Below are 21172 nucleotides of genomic sequence, written 5' to 3'. Positions count from 1 at the left end.
GCAGGATGTAGCTGCCTTTTGCAATTGACCGATGGTGAATTTGTCAAAGCCAATAGTGTTCAAGAGGTGCTCCAAGTGTTTTGGCATTGCACCCAGGGTGCCTAAAGTACCGCTTGAACGCCAGTGTCATTGAGGCAACTACAACTATTTCAACTACTACTTTAAACAAACATCAGCATTCAATTGCTGAACTTAGGACTGAACTGGGAGGGGAAAATAATCTTGTGTTCTCTCAGACCCAGTGCAACCCCAAATGGTGTTCAGGTTTTGCACTCAATGCCGATTGTGTTCCAAGTGGTGCTCCAAATGTCTTGGGTGCAACCCTAAAACAATTGGATCACCATTTGAACACTGTTGGCATTGTCAATTTTTATTTTTACAATGTAAGTACATGGCCAGTCTCAACTCAGAACAGTTTAGAATTTCTGCCAGCTTCTCTAGTGAGTTGTAGGAAACAGTGTTCAAAAATGGAAACATCTGACCTCCTGTGGGCTAGGGTCAGACCCATCTACCTTCTCCTCGGCAGCCAAAGGAAAGCTGGTCTATTCTCAGTTTCAGTGTAGGAAATAGTTGAAAAATGAAAAAGAATGGGCAAGGATCCACAATTCATGACTAATTCATCTAACACCAGAGAGATCCAATTGTTATGCCATCTGCAACTACAGCAGCTCATTTAGTCATTTGCAGCACAACTTACTATAGAGGGTTGTTGAAGGAGGATGGAGCATTACGAATATAGTTGAGTTCCTGAACAAAGATGGGAGGTACACACATGTGCCTGTTTGTGTGGATTGGAAGGAGCATGCAATGCAATAACAATATTGAGGCTTTTCTTCATGCACCTTAAATTTGTTGCTTCTTTAAGAGCCATATGATGAGTCAATTCCTTACTGCTGGGTGAGGGAGGAGGGAAGGTGAGACTGGCAGGAAATGGTCACTGTAATGTTCAAAATGACTATCAGATGACCACAGCTGCAGCCTGAAGCAACCACAGTTTCCCCAAATTTCATTCCCTCAAGAGTATTGGTTCCGGATTTGGGGCACATTCTGTAAGTTAGCCACCTTGGTTCAAAAATTGTTGCCCTATGATGCACCATTTCACTTTGTTAATGGTATTGACAAAGTTTTAGTAGTATATAGATCAGGGGTCGGCAACAATGGCAACTTTATGACCTGTGGACTTCAACTCCCAGAATTCCTGAACCAGAAGCAGGGCTTGACTTGAGTATTAACATTGTCATCGTAGGTGATGTGCCTGTGAAGAGAACCATATTTTGGAATCCATTCCATGTTATGGCATCTCTATTGGAAGAGGCAAAAACAGCATTTTTTAATTTTTTATTTATTTATATGGTTTCTGTAATCGCCCATCTCAGCAAATTACTCTGGCGGCTCACAATTCAGGATTTTCTCAGGATGCCAGAATGTGGACAACTCCTTGTAGGAATATAATTGAAACTCACATCAGAATGTGTAAAAGCTTCAGATGAGTTGCTTTATATAAATTACCAATCTATAATAATTTGAATAAATGTAAAGCTATACTGATTTGAAAAGCTAAAATATTATCTAACTATGAAATGAGGTTATTTAAGTTGATAGGAGTAGTATTTATATTATGAGTAACCTGGCATTGGTTTTGGATACTTTGCTCATATCTCAGACATAGCTTCCATCTAATTTAGTCCTTTTAACTTTTCAAACCATTTTTATGTTCTTTATTCCTTCTATAAATTTACATTTCTGAGAAGCTTTTTTGTCTTAAGCCAATGTGTGGTTTAGTTGTATTGTAATATCTTCCCCAATATTCTAGTTCCTGTGTTCCCCAAGCAAATGCAATCTGGATGGAGATACTGCTCCTGTAGAAGGCATGTGTTATGACCAGAGGTGGTATTCAGCTAATTCGCACCAGTTCACCTGAACCGGTGGCAGAAATTTTGCCCAGTTCAGCAAACTGATAGCAATAGCCAGCTGGCCATGCCCCCCGAACTGGTTTCACACCCTGACCTCCCAGTCGCTGCTCGCTCACCCCGCCCAGTCGCTGCTCGCTCGCCCCTTGGACTTGCAAGGCAATGGCATGTGCATGCGCGAAGAACATGGCAGCGATGGAAGCAGCTTTTTCACTGACTGGAGGACTTTTCAGTGATCTGCTGCCAGCCATCACTTCTTTAAGAGCCACTTTGCAAAGCGGCTCTCAAAGAGGTGGCAGCTGTGAGGCTTTTTTGTCAGCCAGCCACTTCCTAGCAGCAGGAGCGACTGGCTGGCGGCCACCAAAAATTCCAGTCAGCTTGCCTTCCAGATTCTGGACCAACTGCCACAGAAGATGAGCAACCAAAGAGGCGGGGGGGGGGAGGAAGTGGGGCTAAGGCTGGGGCGCCAAAGGAGGGGAAACGGGGGCAACTGGCAAAGGGAGGGGGGTAGATAGGGAGAAATCCTAAAAAATTTCCTACCTTTTCCTGTGGGTGTGGCTTGGTGGGGGGATCATGTGACTGAGTGGGTGTGGGCTTGAGTGACATCATGTCCACTTAGTCACATGCCCCCTCCCCTCCCACCTAGCAATGCCCACCGAACTGGTAACGAACATTTTTGAATCCCACCACTGGTTATGACTTCTTCATTCATTCTGTTAATGCAGTGTTTCTCAACCTCCTCAAGTGTAAACTAGGTGGACTTCAACTTCCAGAATTCCTCCAGCCAGCATGCTGACTAGAGGAATTTTTGGAGCTGCACTCTGCCCAGCTTAAACTTGCAGAGGTTGGAAACACTGTATTAATGTTTCCCAAAGAAGAGGATGCATCATTGTCAATCACTATTAATCAATGATTTGGTAATCTGTTACAGAGCATTCTATTACTCTCTGAAAATACTTTGTACTCATTCAAGAAACACAAGACTGGCTGACTGTGATTTAGCTGCCACTATTTTGTTCCAGTGTGTACTCCCTAAAGTAATTACTTCCTTTAGAATGCCAAGATGCTCTTTATTTTTATTGTAGCAAATTGCTTATACATTCACTTCAGCATTTATGTACTTCTTTTTGTTGCTTTTGTTCACCAGTATCTATATTTCAATCAAAAGCTCCTGGTTTAGAAATTAATTGTTGATCAATGTTGTTAGATAACATACTATGTCAATTGATAGCATTATTAAATAATTAGACAGCTATTTGCAAGTTTTAATGCAAGATATTTATTGCAGAAGCAAAACATTTACATGAAAATGCAAGGTTGCAGGAAATCCCAGTAAATTTGCAATTAGCAGATTTACATCAAAACAAGTCTGAGTTTGATAGGACATACTATACTTCTAAAGTATTATGCTTTGTGCTGGATACTGTATAAATCACTGATGGAATAATGAATCTGAATTATAACTGTAGAGAAATATATTGAAAGAAATATAATTAAAGAGGGCATGTCTGTGCTTTAGTGCATCCAAATATACTCTAGGTAGAAAATGCATTGTTGACAGAATATATAGAACAATTAATTAATTGTATAATTAGTCCTTGCTGGAAATGAAGATATGTTTTATACCCAAAACTGTGCAAAGAGAATTGGAGCGTGTCCCTACGTTTTCTAACCACTACTAAATATTGAATTTATAGAAGCTGATACAGAATAAAGAAAAGTTATAAGATGCAAAGATGGTGAAAATAAGGTTTGCTAAACAGAGAGTGCTTTTCAAGGATATTTGGAGGAAAAATTCTAGGACAGGCTAATAAAGTGGGGGGGATCTCTCAACCACACCAAAATTCTTGATTGAAGTTCCATAAGAATGCAGGTGATGTGATTCAAGGCCTCACACCTAACCTGACAGCCAACTGCGCCTGATCTCCGAACTACAAACCATTGCTCTCAATTTTCTATTGTTGTATGGTGGGTAGCGCATTCTGTTCATCATCTCCATGCCCATGCTGCGCAAAAGACAGCCACGGAAGTGAGTAAATGTATCGAAAGTAAACTTGCCGTGGTATTTGCCAAAGCCACTCATTCCTGCAATATTAAAAAGGAAAAATTCAGATCAAATCTATTTATTCTTTTTCATCAGGCTAGACAATACCTGCCCTCAAAAAGGTTTTTCCCCATAGTACTTAACTATAAAAGGTTTAATATTCAAATTGATATTTTTAAAGAAGAGACTGAAGAAGAGAATTCAGTAGAGACAAGCAAAAAAACCCAAGATAATAATTTCCTAGTCTGCTAGGTTTCATGATCATTGAACTACCGCTGCCTTAAACCACAATAAAATAAAACTATTGCTTTTTTTTTAAAAAAAATCATGATATCTAAAAATTAAAGAGAAAAAAATTTTTTTTAAAGAGACTTATATACCACTTCATAGGGCTTTCAGCCCTCTCTAAGCGGTTTACAGAGCCAGCATATTGCCCCCAACAACAATCCGGGTCCTCATTTTACCCACCTCGGAAGGATGGAAGGCTGAGTCAACCCTGAGCCGGTGAGATTTGAACCGACGAACTGCAGCTTAGCAGTCAGCTGAAGTGGCCTGCAGTACTGCACTCTAACCACTGCGCCACCTCAGCTCTGCTCTAGAGTGCAGTACTGCACTCTAACCACTGCGCCACCTCGGCTTAAAGATGCACATCAGTTCAACCATGTTTTGTAACCAAAATGCAGTATTGGTTTACACAGAATGTTAACCTGTATTTAGTATAGTGTGTGACCAGGTCTATTGAACCGGTGCTACTTATCCTGTTGAATATTTTTGATCTTGTTAGTACCACTTACAAAATCAAAAAATATTAAGCCCTCTCCTTTGACTCATATTTACCAGTATAATGTAGACCACATTTCCAGCCCTCTCCTTTATTTATAAATAACCAGAGAGCTTATAGCACATTGGGATATTTATTATTTGATCACATTTGATTTAATCTGCAAATATGCTGGACATAATAAAAAAAAAGGACTCTTAATGTCTTTGTCTGAATGAAAAACATCAAGTGGAAAAACTTTTCATGTTGGAAGATAAGGATAAGGATGGGGGCAAGAAATGAAGACAGTATAGAAGATAAAATTCTAATCGTACCAACGCCACCAAATGGTAGGGCAACCGATAGTGCTTGCAGCATGGTATCATTGCCGCAAAAGCAACCACTGCTAGTATTATCCAGTACATGGTGCACAACCTATAAAGAGAAAAAGAATAGAAGAGTATTAAGAGGCCTGTTCTTAATCAGGTAGGTCAGCACAGAATGGGGTTGGCTAGGTTGGCATGGATGACTTGGTGCGGATGACTCATTATGGCCAGGTGGGCACAGATGGATGGGCATGGCCAGGTGGGCATAGATGAGTGGCCACAACCCAGTTGGCACGGAACAAGTTGCCCCAGCTAACTGAATGTGGAGACAACTTGGTGCCCCATCAGAAGAAACATCAACCCATAATGTTCACTAAAGCCCTGCAGTGGTCAATTTGCTGCTCCTGAGAACAATTTTCCCATCACCCTCTTCTTCTTCCTATCTTCCTTTCTTCCTCTATCATCCAGACTGTATTACCAGTGTGCTACCATGTTGGTTCATCACAGCTTAGCACATAAACATATTTAAAAATAGTGCAAGTCTCCTTTCATCATTGATGTGGTTATGCAAAATACATAATCCAGATTCTCCCACATACAGTATGTTGTACCTAAACAGTATACCTTGGAGTCTGAGGAGAAGGCATATAAAGCTAGTGGGCGTTCTCTGCAATTGATGAAGTCTATGGCTTCCTCTACATCTCTCACAATGAATATCGGCAGGATGGGTGAAAAAATTTCCTCTTGCATGACTGGATCCCATTCTTTCACATTCACCAACACTGTGGGAGCTATAATGGGGAAAAAATCACATCAAGATCTGTTCTGTTTATATACTATAACTTTACTGTCCAATTTAACTAGAGGTTTAGCTTTCCCCATGACTACATTTCCAATATGCGACCCCAAAAAACATGTCTGTTTTCTTGCTTTATTTAGTTTCTCACTTGCCAGCTCATTAAATTTCAAATTACATTAAAAAACCTTACTGTGTGGTCAATGACAAAGTCCAACTTGTGAACACCAACTTGAAAGGGTGATCTACAGCCCTATATCTACTGATAATGCACTTCTTAATAAGCTTGATTTTCTCCATTGTACATAGATAGTACAGCTAGTCCTTCACTTATGACAAAAACAGACCCCAGAGTTATAGTTGTAAACTGTACCTGTCATTAAGCAAGTCATAAATTGACTGACTCAATTTTACAGACTACTTTTTTTGCAATGATGATTAAGTGAACATAGTGATTGTTAAGCAAACTTAACAGTTGTTAAGCAAACACATTATTTGTGATTATGTTTTTTGCCAGAAGTAAATGCTGGTTTCGGGGGGTGGGGGGGGTGGGAGGACATCATAGTGATTACATCAACACAGGGTACTGAAATATCTATAAAATGCAGGCTGGTTGCCAGGTGCTCAAAAGGCAATAATGTCACCACAGGTTGTAAGTATTTTTTTGAGGTCCTTTGTAATTTTGAATGATTGGTAAATTAGGACCTCTTATAACCACAAAATGTCTTCCTGTCTTTCCCAAACTCCAGATCTTTCTTCCTTACTCTTCCTCCAGTCCTAAATTGTATACTCACCAATATAAAGCTCACTCTCATCAGTCTCTCCACCAATGGCCACATGGCCAGATTCCAAGAAAGCTTGGGCACGCTTGAAATGCCTGTCATTGACCATGCGGGCATAATCAGGTGACTCCTTGGGGTCATGGCCAAAAAAATCACAGATAGCTTGGCGCAGGCAAGGCAACAACAACTCTTGTGCTTCAACTGTACAGATCACATAATCTGGTGCAATGCATGTCTGTCCAGAATTGAGGAATTTTCCCCATACAATTCGGTTGGCTACATTCTGGAAATTGCAGCACCTATCCACATAACAGGGAGTTTTACCCCCCAGCTCCAGAGTTAATGGTGTCAGATGTTTTGCTGCAGCGGTCATGATGATCTTTCCTACACGGTTATTCCCTAAAAAGATATGGCAAAATTTGGGTCAAGAGAGATCTGCAGCATAGCTCCCATCCAGTATCAGAGTCCTCAATTCTGTGCTCAGAAATCATGTGTTTTTTCCCCTCTAACATTCTTCCATACAGATCTGCAAAACTCTATACATTTTTTAAAAAAAACCCACTAATTGTAAGTAACAGTTGGAAAAGCAACTGTTTTCAGTGTTTCCTATGATTTTTATTTCATCCAATCTTATTTCATCTATAGAAGCTAGTCTTTCCACCTCCTCATTCAAGTTATTAAAAAGTATCAATTTAGAGCCGGAGTGTATTAGGGAGAGTCCATTAAAATCCCATGTGAAATTGCTGTCAAATTCCTGTTAAGCGTTGTTAAGATTATCCTGAGCTGTTCTGGCAATGAAAGAGAGAAGCAAATCTGAGAAAATTTATGTGACTTGAAATGAAATACCTTCATTGTGAGTGGAAAAAGCCCGAAACTGATCTTTTCATTATTTCCAACAGCTGACATTCTGCATCAAGCATAGGCTTTTTCCTACTTACAGTGTGACTACTCATCTTTTCTACCACTTGTGGGCAAGATCTACTATCTAGAAGCTGCTGAGGGGTGACCATAAAAATGCCACATGCATTTCCCTGGCTTAACTTGCCATTAACTCAGATAGACACGATAAAGCAAATTCCTCAATATGCAATGCCTTCTAGAAAGACAATTTATTAACTATAGAGATAAATTCTACTGCAGATGGAGGGGACAGGGTTCTAAAGCAGTGGCCACCAACTAGTGGTCTGTGGACCACTGGTGGGGCGTGAGAAAATTTTGATGGTCCGCAGAAAAATTATTTGCATTTTTTATATTGCACTAAATACTATTTATGTTTTTTTTATTCATACTATATCAAAATTCATATCACCCCTATGGTCCACGGGATTTAAAATTATGAATTTAGTGGTCTCTGAGGTCCGAAAGGTTGGTGACCCCTGTCCTAAAGAATTATTTTAGAGAAATTATCTGAAGCTTCAGTTTCAAGGATGCTGCAAACAACGGTAAATGCAGGGCAGTAGTAGAGGGCCCAATAAAGCAATGAATATTGCTTACCACACTGTTTTGTACAGACATTAATGAAAATATTTTAAATATTTAATAAAAGAATAACATGAAAAGGATATTTAAGAAGAGAAAATCACCTGTATAGAAGATATAATCAAACTTATTTTCCAGTAATTTTCCTGTTTCTTCAGGACCAGCTGGCACCACAGCAAAGGTTTGCTATAAAATAGAAAAGCAAGTTCACATCCAATCAAACTAGCCTTCACATTACACAAGTGGTCCTTGAAACACTGCAGGACAAAAAGCCACTTGGGGCCAATCTGGAACACAGAAATGATGCAGTAAATTTAAAGTAATTAAGATTTTTCTTAAACATTTTGATTTTAAAATGAGATTTCTGCTTTTGATGGAGTGAACATAGGGTAATACAGGTAGTCCTCAATTTATGACTGTTATTGAGCCTGGAATTACAGTTAGATGTTGTGCTGATTGTTAAGTAGATCACCACATGATTATGTCTGATTTTATTTACAGCAATCATTAAGCAAATGCAGTGGTTCCTAAGTGAATCCATTATCTGTGATGGGTGTTTTTTGACAGAAAACAAGTTTTCAGCAAAAAAACCATCATAAATTGCTACCATGCAACTGCAGGATGCTGTAAACATAACTGTAAATGCAGGGCACTTGTGGAGTGCCCCAAAATGCAATTATATAATCTCTGCGGGAGGGATGGGTGTCATCAGAACTTCAAATCTGGCTTGTAAATAGTCCTGGGATGACAGTTGCTAAGTGACGGGTAGGATTTTTTTTTTAGTCTAATCATCCTATGAGAGTGGAATTGTCTTACATTAACAATAATCTCCTAGCCTCAAATTTCAAATCTTCCTCAAATCTCCCCAAAATTGTTTTCCATTAAAATAAGTTAGTTTACCATCCTCAGAAGTATACCATCCATCACAATCCAAAAGAAAATACCTTTTGGGAGTGGGGGATTTCAAATGAATTGGGACAGTTGGAAATAATCTGACTCATCTTCCCAAAATAAATAACTAGAGGGTTTTTGTTTTTGTTTTAAAGGGGCCCAAAGAATTACAGTTAAAACATCTAGAAAACTAAGGCAAATGGCAGAGGAAAAGGCAAATAAAAAACCCTCAGTTTCATTTTCATTTTTTAACCAGGTAAACTGGAAGTTAATGAACTCACCGGATCCATATAACAAGGCAATGCTTTTGCAAGGAGCGCTTCAGTGCAGCTGCTCACCTCTGAAGGCTTGAGAACCACACAATTCCCTAATATGGGGAGAAGATATTTTACCAAGGTTGCAATAGATAAACATCCATCACATGCCTGGATCTCTTGGGAGAACACCCATCAGATGTAATATCTAAAATGAATTGGAGATCACTTGTTACTCACCAGCTGCAATGGCACCCACAAGGGGCATCAAAGTAAGATGGATAGGATAGTTATAAGCTCCTATGATCAGCACCACACCATATGGCTCCTTGCGAATGAAGGCACAATCCATCAGTGTTGCCTATAAAAAGAAAAAAAATCCATGACAGCAATTGGGTGAAGTAGAAAAGGAAATTAATAGATGATTTTGTGGAAATACTTGATGAGCTACAAAATATAAACCCCTTTGATGCCTCCTTTCAAATTAATAGTTGCTCTAATGTACATGAGTTACCCTGAGTTTATCTTCTCCTTTGTCTTCTTTTTAACACCAAGGCTTTAATACCTCAGACATTTGAAAACCTGGGCCAAATTGCTTTCATTTTCATATGCTTGATTTGTTTGGGTGATACTTGGTTTAATGTCAAGTAAGATTCCATCTCAATATTTACGTCAAGTATTTCTGATATAAAAAAGATTTCCCAATGCTAACTGATTATGAGTATGTATTTCTGTTTCAGCTTCGGGAGCTGACACATACGCGTGAGAACACATAGTGTATACAGTTGCCCTCCAGGAAGCATGGTAGAACTATATCATGGAAGGGAGGGTCCAAAATAGTGATCAATTTTAGAAATCTTAGGACTTCTTACATTTGGAGGAGAGGATTAAGGAATGGAAGGACTGCCTTAATGGAATGGAATGGCTTACTGTTAGGCTTACAAGGCTTTAAACTTCCAACTTTCCCAAAATCCATCTAACAACTGCAACTCAACTACATCTAAATTAAATAACAAAATCAAGGGGAAAAGGCCAACAATGTTTGATCTTATCACACATTCCACAAGAGGCTCTGGGGGCATCAGGGAGGAATATCATTGACTTTATGTGAAATATGGGATTATAAACGTTCTGTTGAAGGTCAATCTCCTTGAAGGTTGTAAGGAACTTTATGTCAACTGTAGGCCAGACCAAAGAAACCATTCAGGTTAGGGCAAATCCAAGCATAAATGGGATGATTCGTTCTGTTTACGTTTTTGTGACACCCCTTTTTTTTCTCCCTCCCCTCCCCATGCAGTAGGTTTGGCAGCTACATTTATTCCTACTAAAAGCTTGAATCAACAGCTTGAAAAGAATTCTGAAATCAAGCCATAGGCTCTACATTCCTATATTTGCCTTATATGCATGTAAAACATAAGGATAATCATAATTTCACACATAACAGTTAAAACATTTTAATTTCTCTTGCACTGCACACTGATGAGATTATTAATCATACAGACTGGAAAGCAAACAATAGCTATAGGCAACTACGATTAACTGAATTATGAAGTCTATACTTTGATTTATTTGAACGGTAGTAGGTTAGAAACATCTGTTTTAAAGCAATGCAACTTCAATTAATCTAAACTGGATTGCAGAAATTATCCTTAAAAAACAGCTGCAACTTGTTCCTCTGATGGCAGACAAAGTATGGCCCTACAGACCCTTATTTGGAAGCTATCCTAGAACATGAACATGTCAATAACCTGATATCAACCTATTACATTAAATTACAGATCTGGTAATTCCCAAATACCATGGGAAAGGTAATGGGTAGGGAAGATAGAAACATTAATACTCAAATAGTTAGAGATTTGTCTTCCAAGATGAGCATCCACCTGTTTTGAAAGGACACAGGTAGAAAGCCTATCTTCTGCTTGATGAAATAATACACCCTGTAGACTTTCATCCCTGTCCAACATAGAACCGTTCCTTTCCATTTGTTCTTCACCCATTCAGTTTAAGTTCTTACTAGATTCTTGTGCACACATTCATCCCTCATCCAATGGTTTAAGTTGTTCAAAGCATAGGCCAGTTCATTTCTGACTGGCAAAACCTCCGTGAGCTCAGTTTCAAAGCAGGGCTGTGGAGAAGAAAGACAAAATGAGGCATCAGTGATGTCCATACTGAGTACAAAAGGTGAACTATGAAGCAATTCATTGAGTTGTGTTGCATTCAGCATATAGTACTGCTTTGTCATGCTGTCATCCCAATTGATTCAGGAAATTTAATGCTTGAGCTTTACACCAGGACATGGTACTAACAGTACTCTTTACAAGAGGTAGATATAGGTAGTCCTCGACTGACCATAGTTCATTTAGTGACCATTCAAAGTTACAACAGCACTGAAAAAAGTGACTTATGACCATTTCTCACACTTAACACCACCATTGCAGCATCCCCATGGTCACATGATCAAATTCCAGATGCTTGGCAACTGGTTCATATTTATGACATTTGCAGTGTCCTGAGGTCATGTGATCGGCTTTTGCAACTTTCTGACAAGCAAAGTCAATGAGGAAGCCCAATTCTCCGTGTTACCAACTTAACACCTTCAGTGATTCACTTAACAAATGGCATACAAGCTCATCTGCAATTCCTCTCTGAGCTGCTAGATGCTCTGGATGAGGGGCTCACTCACCTTGCGTAGGTCTGCACATAAGGCATGCTGGATATCTGCCTGCCTTTCATCCAGAAAGTGGCACAGGGCCTCCAGCTGACTGACTCGATACGCTTTTGGACGGGTCTTTCCTGTCAGCCAGGTAGCACGTAAGCAATGCACTAGGTCAGAGTAGGCATTTGAGCTAGGATAAAGTAAAATAAACTCATAAAATCAAAAGATTAATGGAAGCATCCCACTCTGTTTTATCATCTATGTTAATCCTGATCCTGTAAGGCAGGTTCCCGGTAAGAACTGGCTGGATAATCGCATTGTCTTTCTTTACTGTAAAACAGAGTTTGCACATTTCTGCCATAACTCAATACCTTTTTGGCTTCCCAACACTTCATACAAAGACTTCTATTTCCAAGAAGACTCAAAAGAATATTTTCCCTTTTGACCCACACTTGTGTTGTTCTTTTTCTGAAGAATGTCAACGTCTTGGGCCAAAAGCAGGAATAGCTGCTGCCATACTTTTCTCATAGTTTTCTTACAAACTCGGTCATTTCCCGATCATTTTCAAAGTCTTTTCTTTCATGTTTGGAACAAAAAATTAAAATGTTGACGTGATGGAGCATAATCCAACTACTTAGGACAACTGTATCTGTGCTCGGACTTCCAGCCAGCCATTCTCACTTCTAGGTTGAAGCAACTTTCTAGTGTCCTTTATAAGAGGTAGTTCACAATTCCCATCTTTTCCAACTACTCATGGTTTTGACCCTTTTGTCAGTCTCCCTGCTGCTTTATATGCTAGGGAGTATCTGAATTATACGCCCTCAGTCAGGCATGGCCTTTTACACATACATTGTGCAAAAGATGTGCTCAACCTCAACCCTTCTTCCTTCTCCTCCCCCTATCCCTGATGAAGAAATAGCGTTCTAAAATATGAGGACTGAACTCTGTTGCACAGAGCAAATTTTTTTAATGTCTAAATTTGGGGGGGGGGACGGAGTATACCATCTCTCCATCAGTTCTGATAAGGGACTAAATTAACACCATAAGTCCAGAAACAAAGAAGCCAGAGGACATTTCTTCAAGATTGAGGGTATTAATAAGGGACAGATAGCTAGTTTAGTTAGATATTGCATGAAGTTGTAAATTCTTTCATTTGTGTTAGAACTTTTATTCTATGCTACTCTTATTTCATTACACAGACGTGCATTCTGTGGGTTTTCAGACAGATTTACTTTATAAAATTGAGAGCTGATGTATAACTTGAAAGATATCTTTCTCTTAAAATCATTAATTACAGCAGATCAGCAACAACCTGTAATTTGCTACGAGCATATAGTGTATTTATGTAAATCAGGTTTACGGATCATATATTCTGAATTGTTTTTTTTTAAGTTTAATTTTCTTTTTTATGAGATTGACAACTGAGATGATCCATTCTGGTCCAGAATTCAGCTGTGTACACAGTATTGTGTGTTCCAAGGTTTGCCCAAGTTACATCTCTATAGCCCAAGCTGCACTAGCTTCCAGTTTCCTTCTGGGGGCAATTCAAAGTGCTGGTTACCACCATTAAAGCTGTATATGTCATGGGATCTGTTCATTTGCAGAACTGCCTCCCCCTAAGAGTTTCTGTTTGTCCTACCGTATCCTATATGTATTTTTTCCATGAAATCCTATCATCTTGCGGGACCCCAAAAGTGTGCCTTTTCTACAGCTGCGTCTACTTTATGGAATATTCCATTCTTTTAGCTTGATGACCTTTAGACGAGGTCATCATGACCCTTAAAAAAATCCAGGCACTAGAATAGAACAGAATAGAAGAGAATAGACAGAATGAAATTAGGTAATTGGAACTGGCTGCAAAGCATCCAAAGTGTAAGATGCAGGGTTATTGCTTTTGTTTGAAAATTTTATTGTTTTGTGATTATGTTTTATAGTTACTGCATTTTATTGCTGTTGTGAACTGTCCAGAGTTGTTTAACACAGGTAGTCACACAAATCTTCTAAATAAATAAATGAATAAAATCCCTTTCTACATGAAAGTTTGATCTGCCACAATAAGTTCACTTATCTATGATGAACCAATTTAAGTTTTCCATAGCACTTTTTTTTTTCTAATATGGATACTAAACAAAGCTACTTGTCTATTAAAGAAACAAGAGTTGCAGGAAAGCAGCAGAATATTATGGCCAAGGACCAGGAGACTGGTGTACATAGAAACCAACGGATTCAGATCAGGTTGATGCAACTCAATTGCTACACTGAAATAATTACTACTTTCACAAGAGTTCCTATTGTGAAATTTGGTCTGTTGAATCCCATTGGGTGACAAGCAGTGACTTGGCAGGGACAAACTGCCAAGATGTTTGCAGAGCCTTCCTGAAAAAAACTACAATTCACGTGCCTGAAGCTTGCTAGAGTTACAGGTGTCACCCTGCATTTCCCAAGCTTGGGGAAGAAGTCAATTGCTTTGTACCAGGGGAAGTAATTCATGCAGAGGAATAGTTCATAAAGACAGCCATTACAATGGCCTTTTTAAATGCAAGATGCTTTTATCATTTAATACTCATTTTCTCAGTTACCCTGATTATTTTTATTTGCCTGACAAAAGCTTCTATGCATTCTGCACAATAGGCAGTCAGTCTATATTCCTTGCAGACAGATAGTCTTCTGCATCCTTTAAGAGGGTGCAGATAGAGGATGCAGATTACCAGCTGTCTGCAAGGAATATAAATCCTTCCATTCCCCACTATCCTGTCAGAGCTGAAGAAGTTTCTTGGATGAGAAAAGAAACGTCTTCAAAAGAAAAAATAAGAAAGTCCAATTGCCTCCAGAAAAAGCACTTTTGGGACTACCATGACCTGCATGACTGAGAATCTCTACATACTTTTGACTTATGGCCTATTTTCACACTTAACGACTGTTGCAGCACCCCCATGGTGACATGATCAAAATTTGGGTACTTGGCAACTGGCATATATTTATAGCAGTTGCACTCTCTCAAGGTCACATGATGACAATTTGTAGCCTTTCCAGCCAGCCTCCGACAAGCAAATTCAATGCGGGAAGCCAGATTCACTTAACAACTGCACAATTCACTTCACAATTGCAGTGATTCGCTTAACAAGTTTAGCTGCTTTTGCTCAGCGATGGAAATTTTGGGCTCAGTTGTGGTCATCGGTTAAGGACTATCTGTATCTTGTTATTACAGGTACAGAACTGTTTTTTATGTGGAGAGATTATATTATCCCAGGTCTAAATCTACCATGCTTCCCCGAAAATAAGACAGGATCTTATTTTCTTATGACCCCCAAAATAAGTGCTTGGTCTTATTTTCGGGGAGGTCTTATTATTTTTGAGGTGCAGGAGGAGGTGGGTGTGGTCACCTCATGGCTTCTACTGTCATGGAGGGCTTAATTTGAGGGGAAGGCTTATTTTAGCCCATGCACTCAAAAGCCCAATTGAGATTATTATCTGGGCAGGTATTATTTTCAGGTAAACATTATTTTGTAATGTAAAATGTTCATCATCTCTGTTGCCCCCTTGTGAACACAATTCTAAACTCTAACTCTCTCTGGATTCACACATCATGTTAACCCATAATGTGATTTGTTCAATTTCGATGTAACATCTTGTGTGAACTCTGCCACAAGGATTTTAAGCAATACTTACATTTTAGCATGATGTGTGAACTTACTGTAGCCTCAGTAAATCCCTAGACTCAGGTGAATGTGCTTCTGATTCATCTCTGTATCTGATGTACTATCAGGCCATCTACTCACCTGACTCTGTTTCTTCTGTTTTATCAATAGAATATCACACAAACTGATCCCAACAGAAAATACAGTCTAGTAATCTGGAGGGATCTCACCTAATCTGTTTTCCTCCATACCAACTTTTTACCTTTCTGAGTCTTGCCTCTCGCTGGAACTGTCCCTGGGTCTTTGGCTCTGTGGACTGGATCTCCCTGAGGAGTGACTCTGTCTGTTTCCAGATGGGTTTTCCCAAGGTTCTCTGTTTTCTTGTCTTCTTCTACCGTGCCATGAAGATCCCCTGGGAGAATCATGGGTTTTTAAAAAATAAAATAAGTTACTTTTTATTAAAAAAAGGCCTCATTTCCATCTTAGATTGGATTTTAAGACTATTTTATATATCTAATTGTAGTGTTTCAAATATCAAATTTCCTTACGTCTGATAATGAAAGATTATCCTGTTATTCCTTTCAATATGTTTGTATATGAAAGACTTATTTTTCCAGGATAATCAAATAAGAGTTTACTCTCAGTATCGTTTTCCTCCATCCTCCCAACCTGTTTTACTTGGGCGATTGGTTAGTATAACTGAATCAACGTAACCAACCTGCAGTTTGCGCTGTACCCAGTGATAAATTTTTATGTGTGGCTCCTGCTGCTCCATCAGTGGGAACAAAGGACCAGAAGGAAATGCTTCTGATTGTCCCCCAATCAAAAACATTTTTCTCCTGGCCCTTTCTTCCCATTAGTAAATGTGTTTTTATTATCCATTTTCATTTTTGTACAGTCACATATATACTGTGCACAACCGGGGCCATATAACATTAAACAATAAACACAGCCATTCCTCCTGTCAATAATACCCCCCAAAATAGAAACCCAATGTACCTCTTCGACCCTCCATACAGTCTAGTAATCTGGAGGGATCTCACTTAATCTGTTTTCCTCCATACCAACTTTTTACCTTTCTGAGTCTTGCCTCTCGCTGGAACTCTCCCTGGGTCTTTGGCTGTGTGGACTGGATCTCCCTGAGGAGTGACTCTGTCTGTTTCCAGATGGGTTTTCCCAAGGTTCTCTGTTTTCTTGTCTTCTTCTACCTTGCCCTGAAGATCCCCTGGGAGAATCGTAGGGGTTTTGTTGTTGGTTCATATTGCGATGTCCTGAGCTGCTACTCTGCATGCCACCTTTTTGGCAGGTCCAGTCCTCGAGCTTGCACTGCTTTCTGATAGTCTGCCTCTCCAAACTTGCAGGGCTCTGGGTGCTTTCATCTTCAAAAGGAATTTCATGGACTTTGTGTTCATCCAAGGTAGCATCTTGCTGGTCTTCAGATTTCCTGTCTAGCTCCTCAATTTTGTGTTGTCTTACATCTAACTGTTCAAGAAATACACTTGACTCTATTTCTCCAGCTAGAAAAAGAGAATAAAATAATCAGACATGCTCTTTTGCTACTATTAAATCTTACAACTCTTCTGTGTATAACTGCTAATGTTTACTAAATCCATTTCAGGAAGATCTTAATTCCTTAACACTATTTTAGGTCCATGTATTCACCTCTATTATATTCTATATTGAAGAGAACAGGATTTGGCGATATAGTCACAAGTTGTGACATAGTTCAGGGCATTCCCTGCCAGTTAATAAAAAACTACATATATTTTAAATTAACACAAATATTTTTGAGTGCAAAGGGAGCCAGCCAGTTAGGAAGTGAAATAAGATGATAGAATAATCAATGTCATTTTAGTCTATTGAGAGAACCACGTTTTTAAATGGTACAGTAAATCGCCTGTAAATTTACTGAAATTTTAGTGAAAAGTGGCATTGTAAACCCCTGGGTAGAACAATTACATTTATGCTTTGTTTTTAAACTTGCACTTCAGCATTAAATGATTTCTATGGAATTCCCTATCCCTACCTCTCTCTCTCTTTCACACACACACACACCTGGAGTTTGAAATGATACATATCATTCTGCTATTTTTGTAGCCCAATCTTCCACAACTGGTGGTTTCCAGTCCAATTATACTAGACTGCAATTCCCTGAATTGGGAGCAAAAATGCTGCTGTAGAATTTTGGGAATTGTAACATCTACATATTTGGAAACTATTGATGTGAGAAAAGTTGGTGATTGTATTAATAGATCAAACCAGATATGGATTCAAATAGCAAATTACGCATGTGAAAGTATTCTTAAATTCAGTAGGAACTTTTACCACAGTTTTCTATGACTGCAGTTTGACAAAAGAGCTGACTAACAGATTCTACTTGCAATGGAAGAATGGTACCCAATTTTAGAAATATGTATACATTCTAATGCTAAATAAACTAAACTTAAGCCAACACTAACTGCACATTTGCCATTTGAATGGATTGAAATAATATTCCATAGTAACAGATTTTCAAAAATACAGTACAAGAGCTTTATAAGTAAAAAACAAAAGTATAATAGAAGCATAGTATAGTTCCTTAAATATGATGGTGTTTAAGCTTCTGAATAACATCATGCCTACCCATATCAGAGGTGGATTGCTCCTGGTTTGGCATCAGCGGAAGGCTCTGCCTACTTGCCCGGACGCTTCTGTTGCACACACGCAAGCACGAGTGAACCGATACTAAACCAGTTAGCAATCCACCACTGATCCATATGTATAATTGGATGGATGTTCTGCCTTTCTGTCAAGGAATTATTAAAACATTTACAGGCATTTTCTCTTTTATTCTCATAGTAACTTTGAAGCATCCTGACTTACCCATAAGAATCCAATTAAAATACCAGACTAGAGTGGATATCTTTAGTCAAAAACCATTACTTACCTCTGGGTGAACAACACCATGACTGATTTTGCTTCTTTTGATTTCCATAACTAATATCTAGAATTTGGAAATGTTACATACAATATCCGGTCATGTTCAGAAAACAGATCCCATGCAATTCAGAGAGGCTACTGAATCAGGGAACAATAGTTGCAGCTCGAGCCCAAATACATCATAGTATACTTTTGAATCACCTGTTAGTCACCATTCTTCTGCACCTTCCTGGCAAGCCAGAAATAACCACTCAAAGCTATTATCAACTCAGGAACAACTGCCAACTTTATGCATTTAAAATTTGTCAAAGACCAAGGAATACTTAGCATTAACCTCTGCTGGTAGTTGAAACTATTGATGGATGAACTTTACATTCAGGACCACACCCAAAATTTGCATGTGTTTGATTCAACAAATATACGCAAAGGTAAGAAAAACCAACTGTATATAGGTATAGAAAAGGTGAAACTTAGATTAATGTCAGTAACTGTAGGAGAGATCTTGGATTCCTAGTGGACAATCACTTATGAGCCAACAGTGTGTGGCAGTAGCCAAAAAAGCCAATGCAATCCTAGGCTGCATTAATAGAGGGATAGAATCAAGATCACACACTTGAAATACTGCATCCCGTTCTGGTCACCACAATACAAAAAAGATGTTGAGATTCTGGAAAGAGTGTAGAGAAGAGCAACAAAGATTATTAGCAGACCAGAAGTAAAACATATGAAGAATGGTTACAGGAATTGGGTATGTCTAGTCTAATGGGGAAAAAAGGATTGGGGGGACATGATAGCACTGTTCCAATATTTGAGGGGCTCCTACAAAGACAAAGGGATCAAACTATTTTCCAAAGCACCAAAAGGCAAGACAAAAAACCATGGTGGGAAACAACCAAGCAGAGAAGCAATATAGAACTAAACAAAAATTTGCTAAAGGTGAGATCAATTAATCAGCTTGCCTTCAGAAGTTGTGGGTGCTCTATCACTGAAGGCTTTCAAAAAAAGATTGGACCATCTTTTGTCAACTCTATTCCAACTCTATTATTCTATGTTCTATTTTCTAACATCAAAAATTGGTGGTGTTTTCTGTAGTTTTAGGGCTGGAATGGCTTCAGACTCATGGTATGCATATCATGTGATCTGATGGTACCATAATTTTTAAAGCATGAAGTTGCAAAAATCACATGAATTTATCTAGAGAGACTTTAGCAGCTAAACTTACCAAGGAATTTTGTCCAGACTTTTCCGCCAAGTATGCTGAATCCCAAGGTGCAGTCAGAGAAAAGAAAGCAGATCAACCCTATGAGTCTCCAATTAATCTTGCAATTGGCCATATGTATTCACTTTTCAGAACCTGAACTAGTCACTTGAGACTATAGAGGTAAAACTGGAAAAAGAAGCGCTATCCATCCATATATATATCTCCAACTATCTGTCCAATGCTAATTGTAAAAAAGAACTTGGGGAGCTCTGATTCTGCAATGACTTTGGGGCCCTCAACTAGATCACTCAACCATCATCCACTCTCCCTCATTTTGGAACTGCCTTTGTGCAGCCAAGATAGTCATCATGCTGGATCTGTAGGGTGCTTACAACCAAGTATTGATCTGTGAAAGAGATGAATGGAAGACTGCCTTTTGCACTTGCTACAGCCATTTCTAGCATACAGTCATGCCTTTGAACTATCTAACGCTCCTGGGGTTCTTCAACAGTTCATGGACGTTGTTTTTCAAGACCTTTTGGACAAATGTCACATTATCTCAATAACATTTTCATATATTCAGACTCCCCCACTCAGCACTTTCAACATGTCCTTCTGGTACTACAGTGGCTTTGTGTGGATCAACCATTCACCTAGTTGGAAAAATGTGAGTTTGATCAAGCAACAATTGACTTTCTGGATTATGGCCAGAGATGATATTCAGCAGGTTCTGACCAGTTCTGGAGAACCGGTAATGGAAATTTTGAGTAGTTTGGAGAACTGGTAAATATCAACTCTGACTGGCCCCTCCCCCCTCTATTATCTGCCTCCCGAGTCCCAGTGGATCGGGAGGGAATGGAGATTTTACAGTATCCTTCGCCTGCCATGCCCACCAAGCCACGTCCCCCAAGCCATGCCATGCCCACCAAGCCACGCCCACATAACCAGTAGTAAAAAATAATTGAATCCCACAACTGGTTATGGTACTTCCTCAGCTGGCTTCACTATGATCCCAAATAAATTAGAGGCAATTCTCTCCTGGCAGGCCCCACAAAAACGCAAGGATCTGGAACAGTGGCGAATATCTGTACTTGGGTGTAGCATGAGCAAATGAGCCTTTATCCTCATCTGGAACAGTTCCTGGGAGTTGCAAATTATTATCGATCCTTCTTCCTAAATGTTGCTTTCTTCTCAGTACCTCTGGAGCATATTTTAACAAACCTTTAGCCATTAAAATAGCTTTTGAAACTTGGAATTATCATTTAGAGGCAGCCTACCACCCAATAGAAGTGTGCACTGACCATCAAAATCTGGAGTACCTGTAAATATTTCATAAAATCAACCAACAGCAAATCTGATGGCCTCTGCTTTTTTCCTGATACCAAGAAGTCATAATAAATGTATCAGATCTGGAAGCCATCTTTGAGGCTTCAGGCCTGCCACGTTTTCTACTGTGTGAAAATGGGAGGGGGGATTATACAGAGTGTGGGTGATTATAGTCATAATAAAATTCTTT

General features: G+C 39.1%; 1 protein-coding gene across 1 annotated transcript; it reads right to left on the bottom strand.

The window, feature by feature from the left end:
* Nucleotides 1-3227: 3227 nt before the first annotated feature.
* Nucleotides 3228-15926, bottom strand: LOC106538896 (aldehyde dehydrogenase family 3 member B1-like). Its single transcript, XM_087713908.1, has 10 exons — nucleotides 15799-15926; nucleotides 11926-12088; nucleotides 11257-11367; nucleotides 9483-9603; nucleotides 9270-9355; nucleotides 8202-8283; nucleotides 6631-7017; nucleotides 5665-5831; nucleotides 5050-5149; nucleotides 3228-3995 (listed from the first exon to the last, which is right to left on the bottom strand). Exons 3-10 carry the CDS (start codon nucleotides 11284-11286, stop codon nucleotides 3808-3810), a joined length of 1161 nt encoding a protein of 386 aa, XP_087570034.1. The 5' UTR covers nucleotides 11287-11367; nucleotides 11926-12088; nucleotides 15799-15926; the 3' UTR covers nucleotides 3228-3807.
* Between the last annotated feature and the right edge of the window lie 5246 nt (nucleotides 15927-21172).

The sequence above is a fragment of the Thamnophis sirtalis genome, unplaced genomic scaffold, assembly GCF_051295495.1.
Source record: "Thamnophis sirtalis isolate CommonGarterSnake01/CBP01778 unplaced genomic scaffold, rThaSir2_p1.2 scaffold_1, whole genome shotgun sequence".
NCBI lineage: Eukaryota > Metazoa > Chordata > Lepidosauria > Squamata > Natricidae > Thamnophis > Thamnophis sirtalis.
Note: the sequence above shows the minus strand (reverse complement) of the source record. Positions and strands in the feature narration are given on the sequence as shown.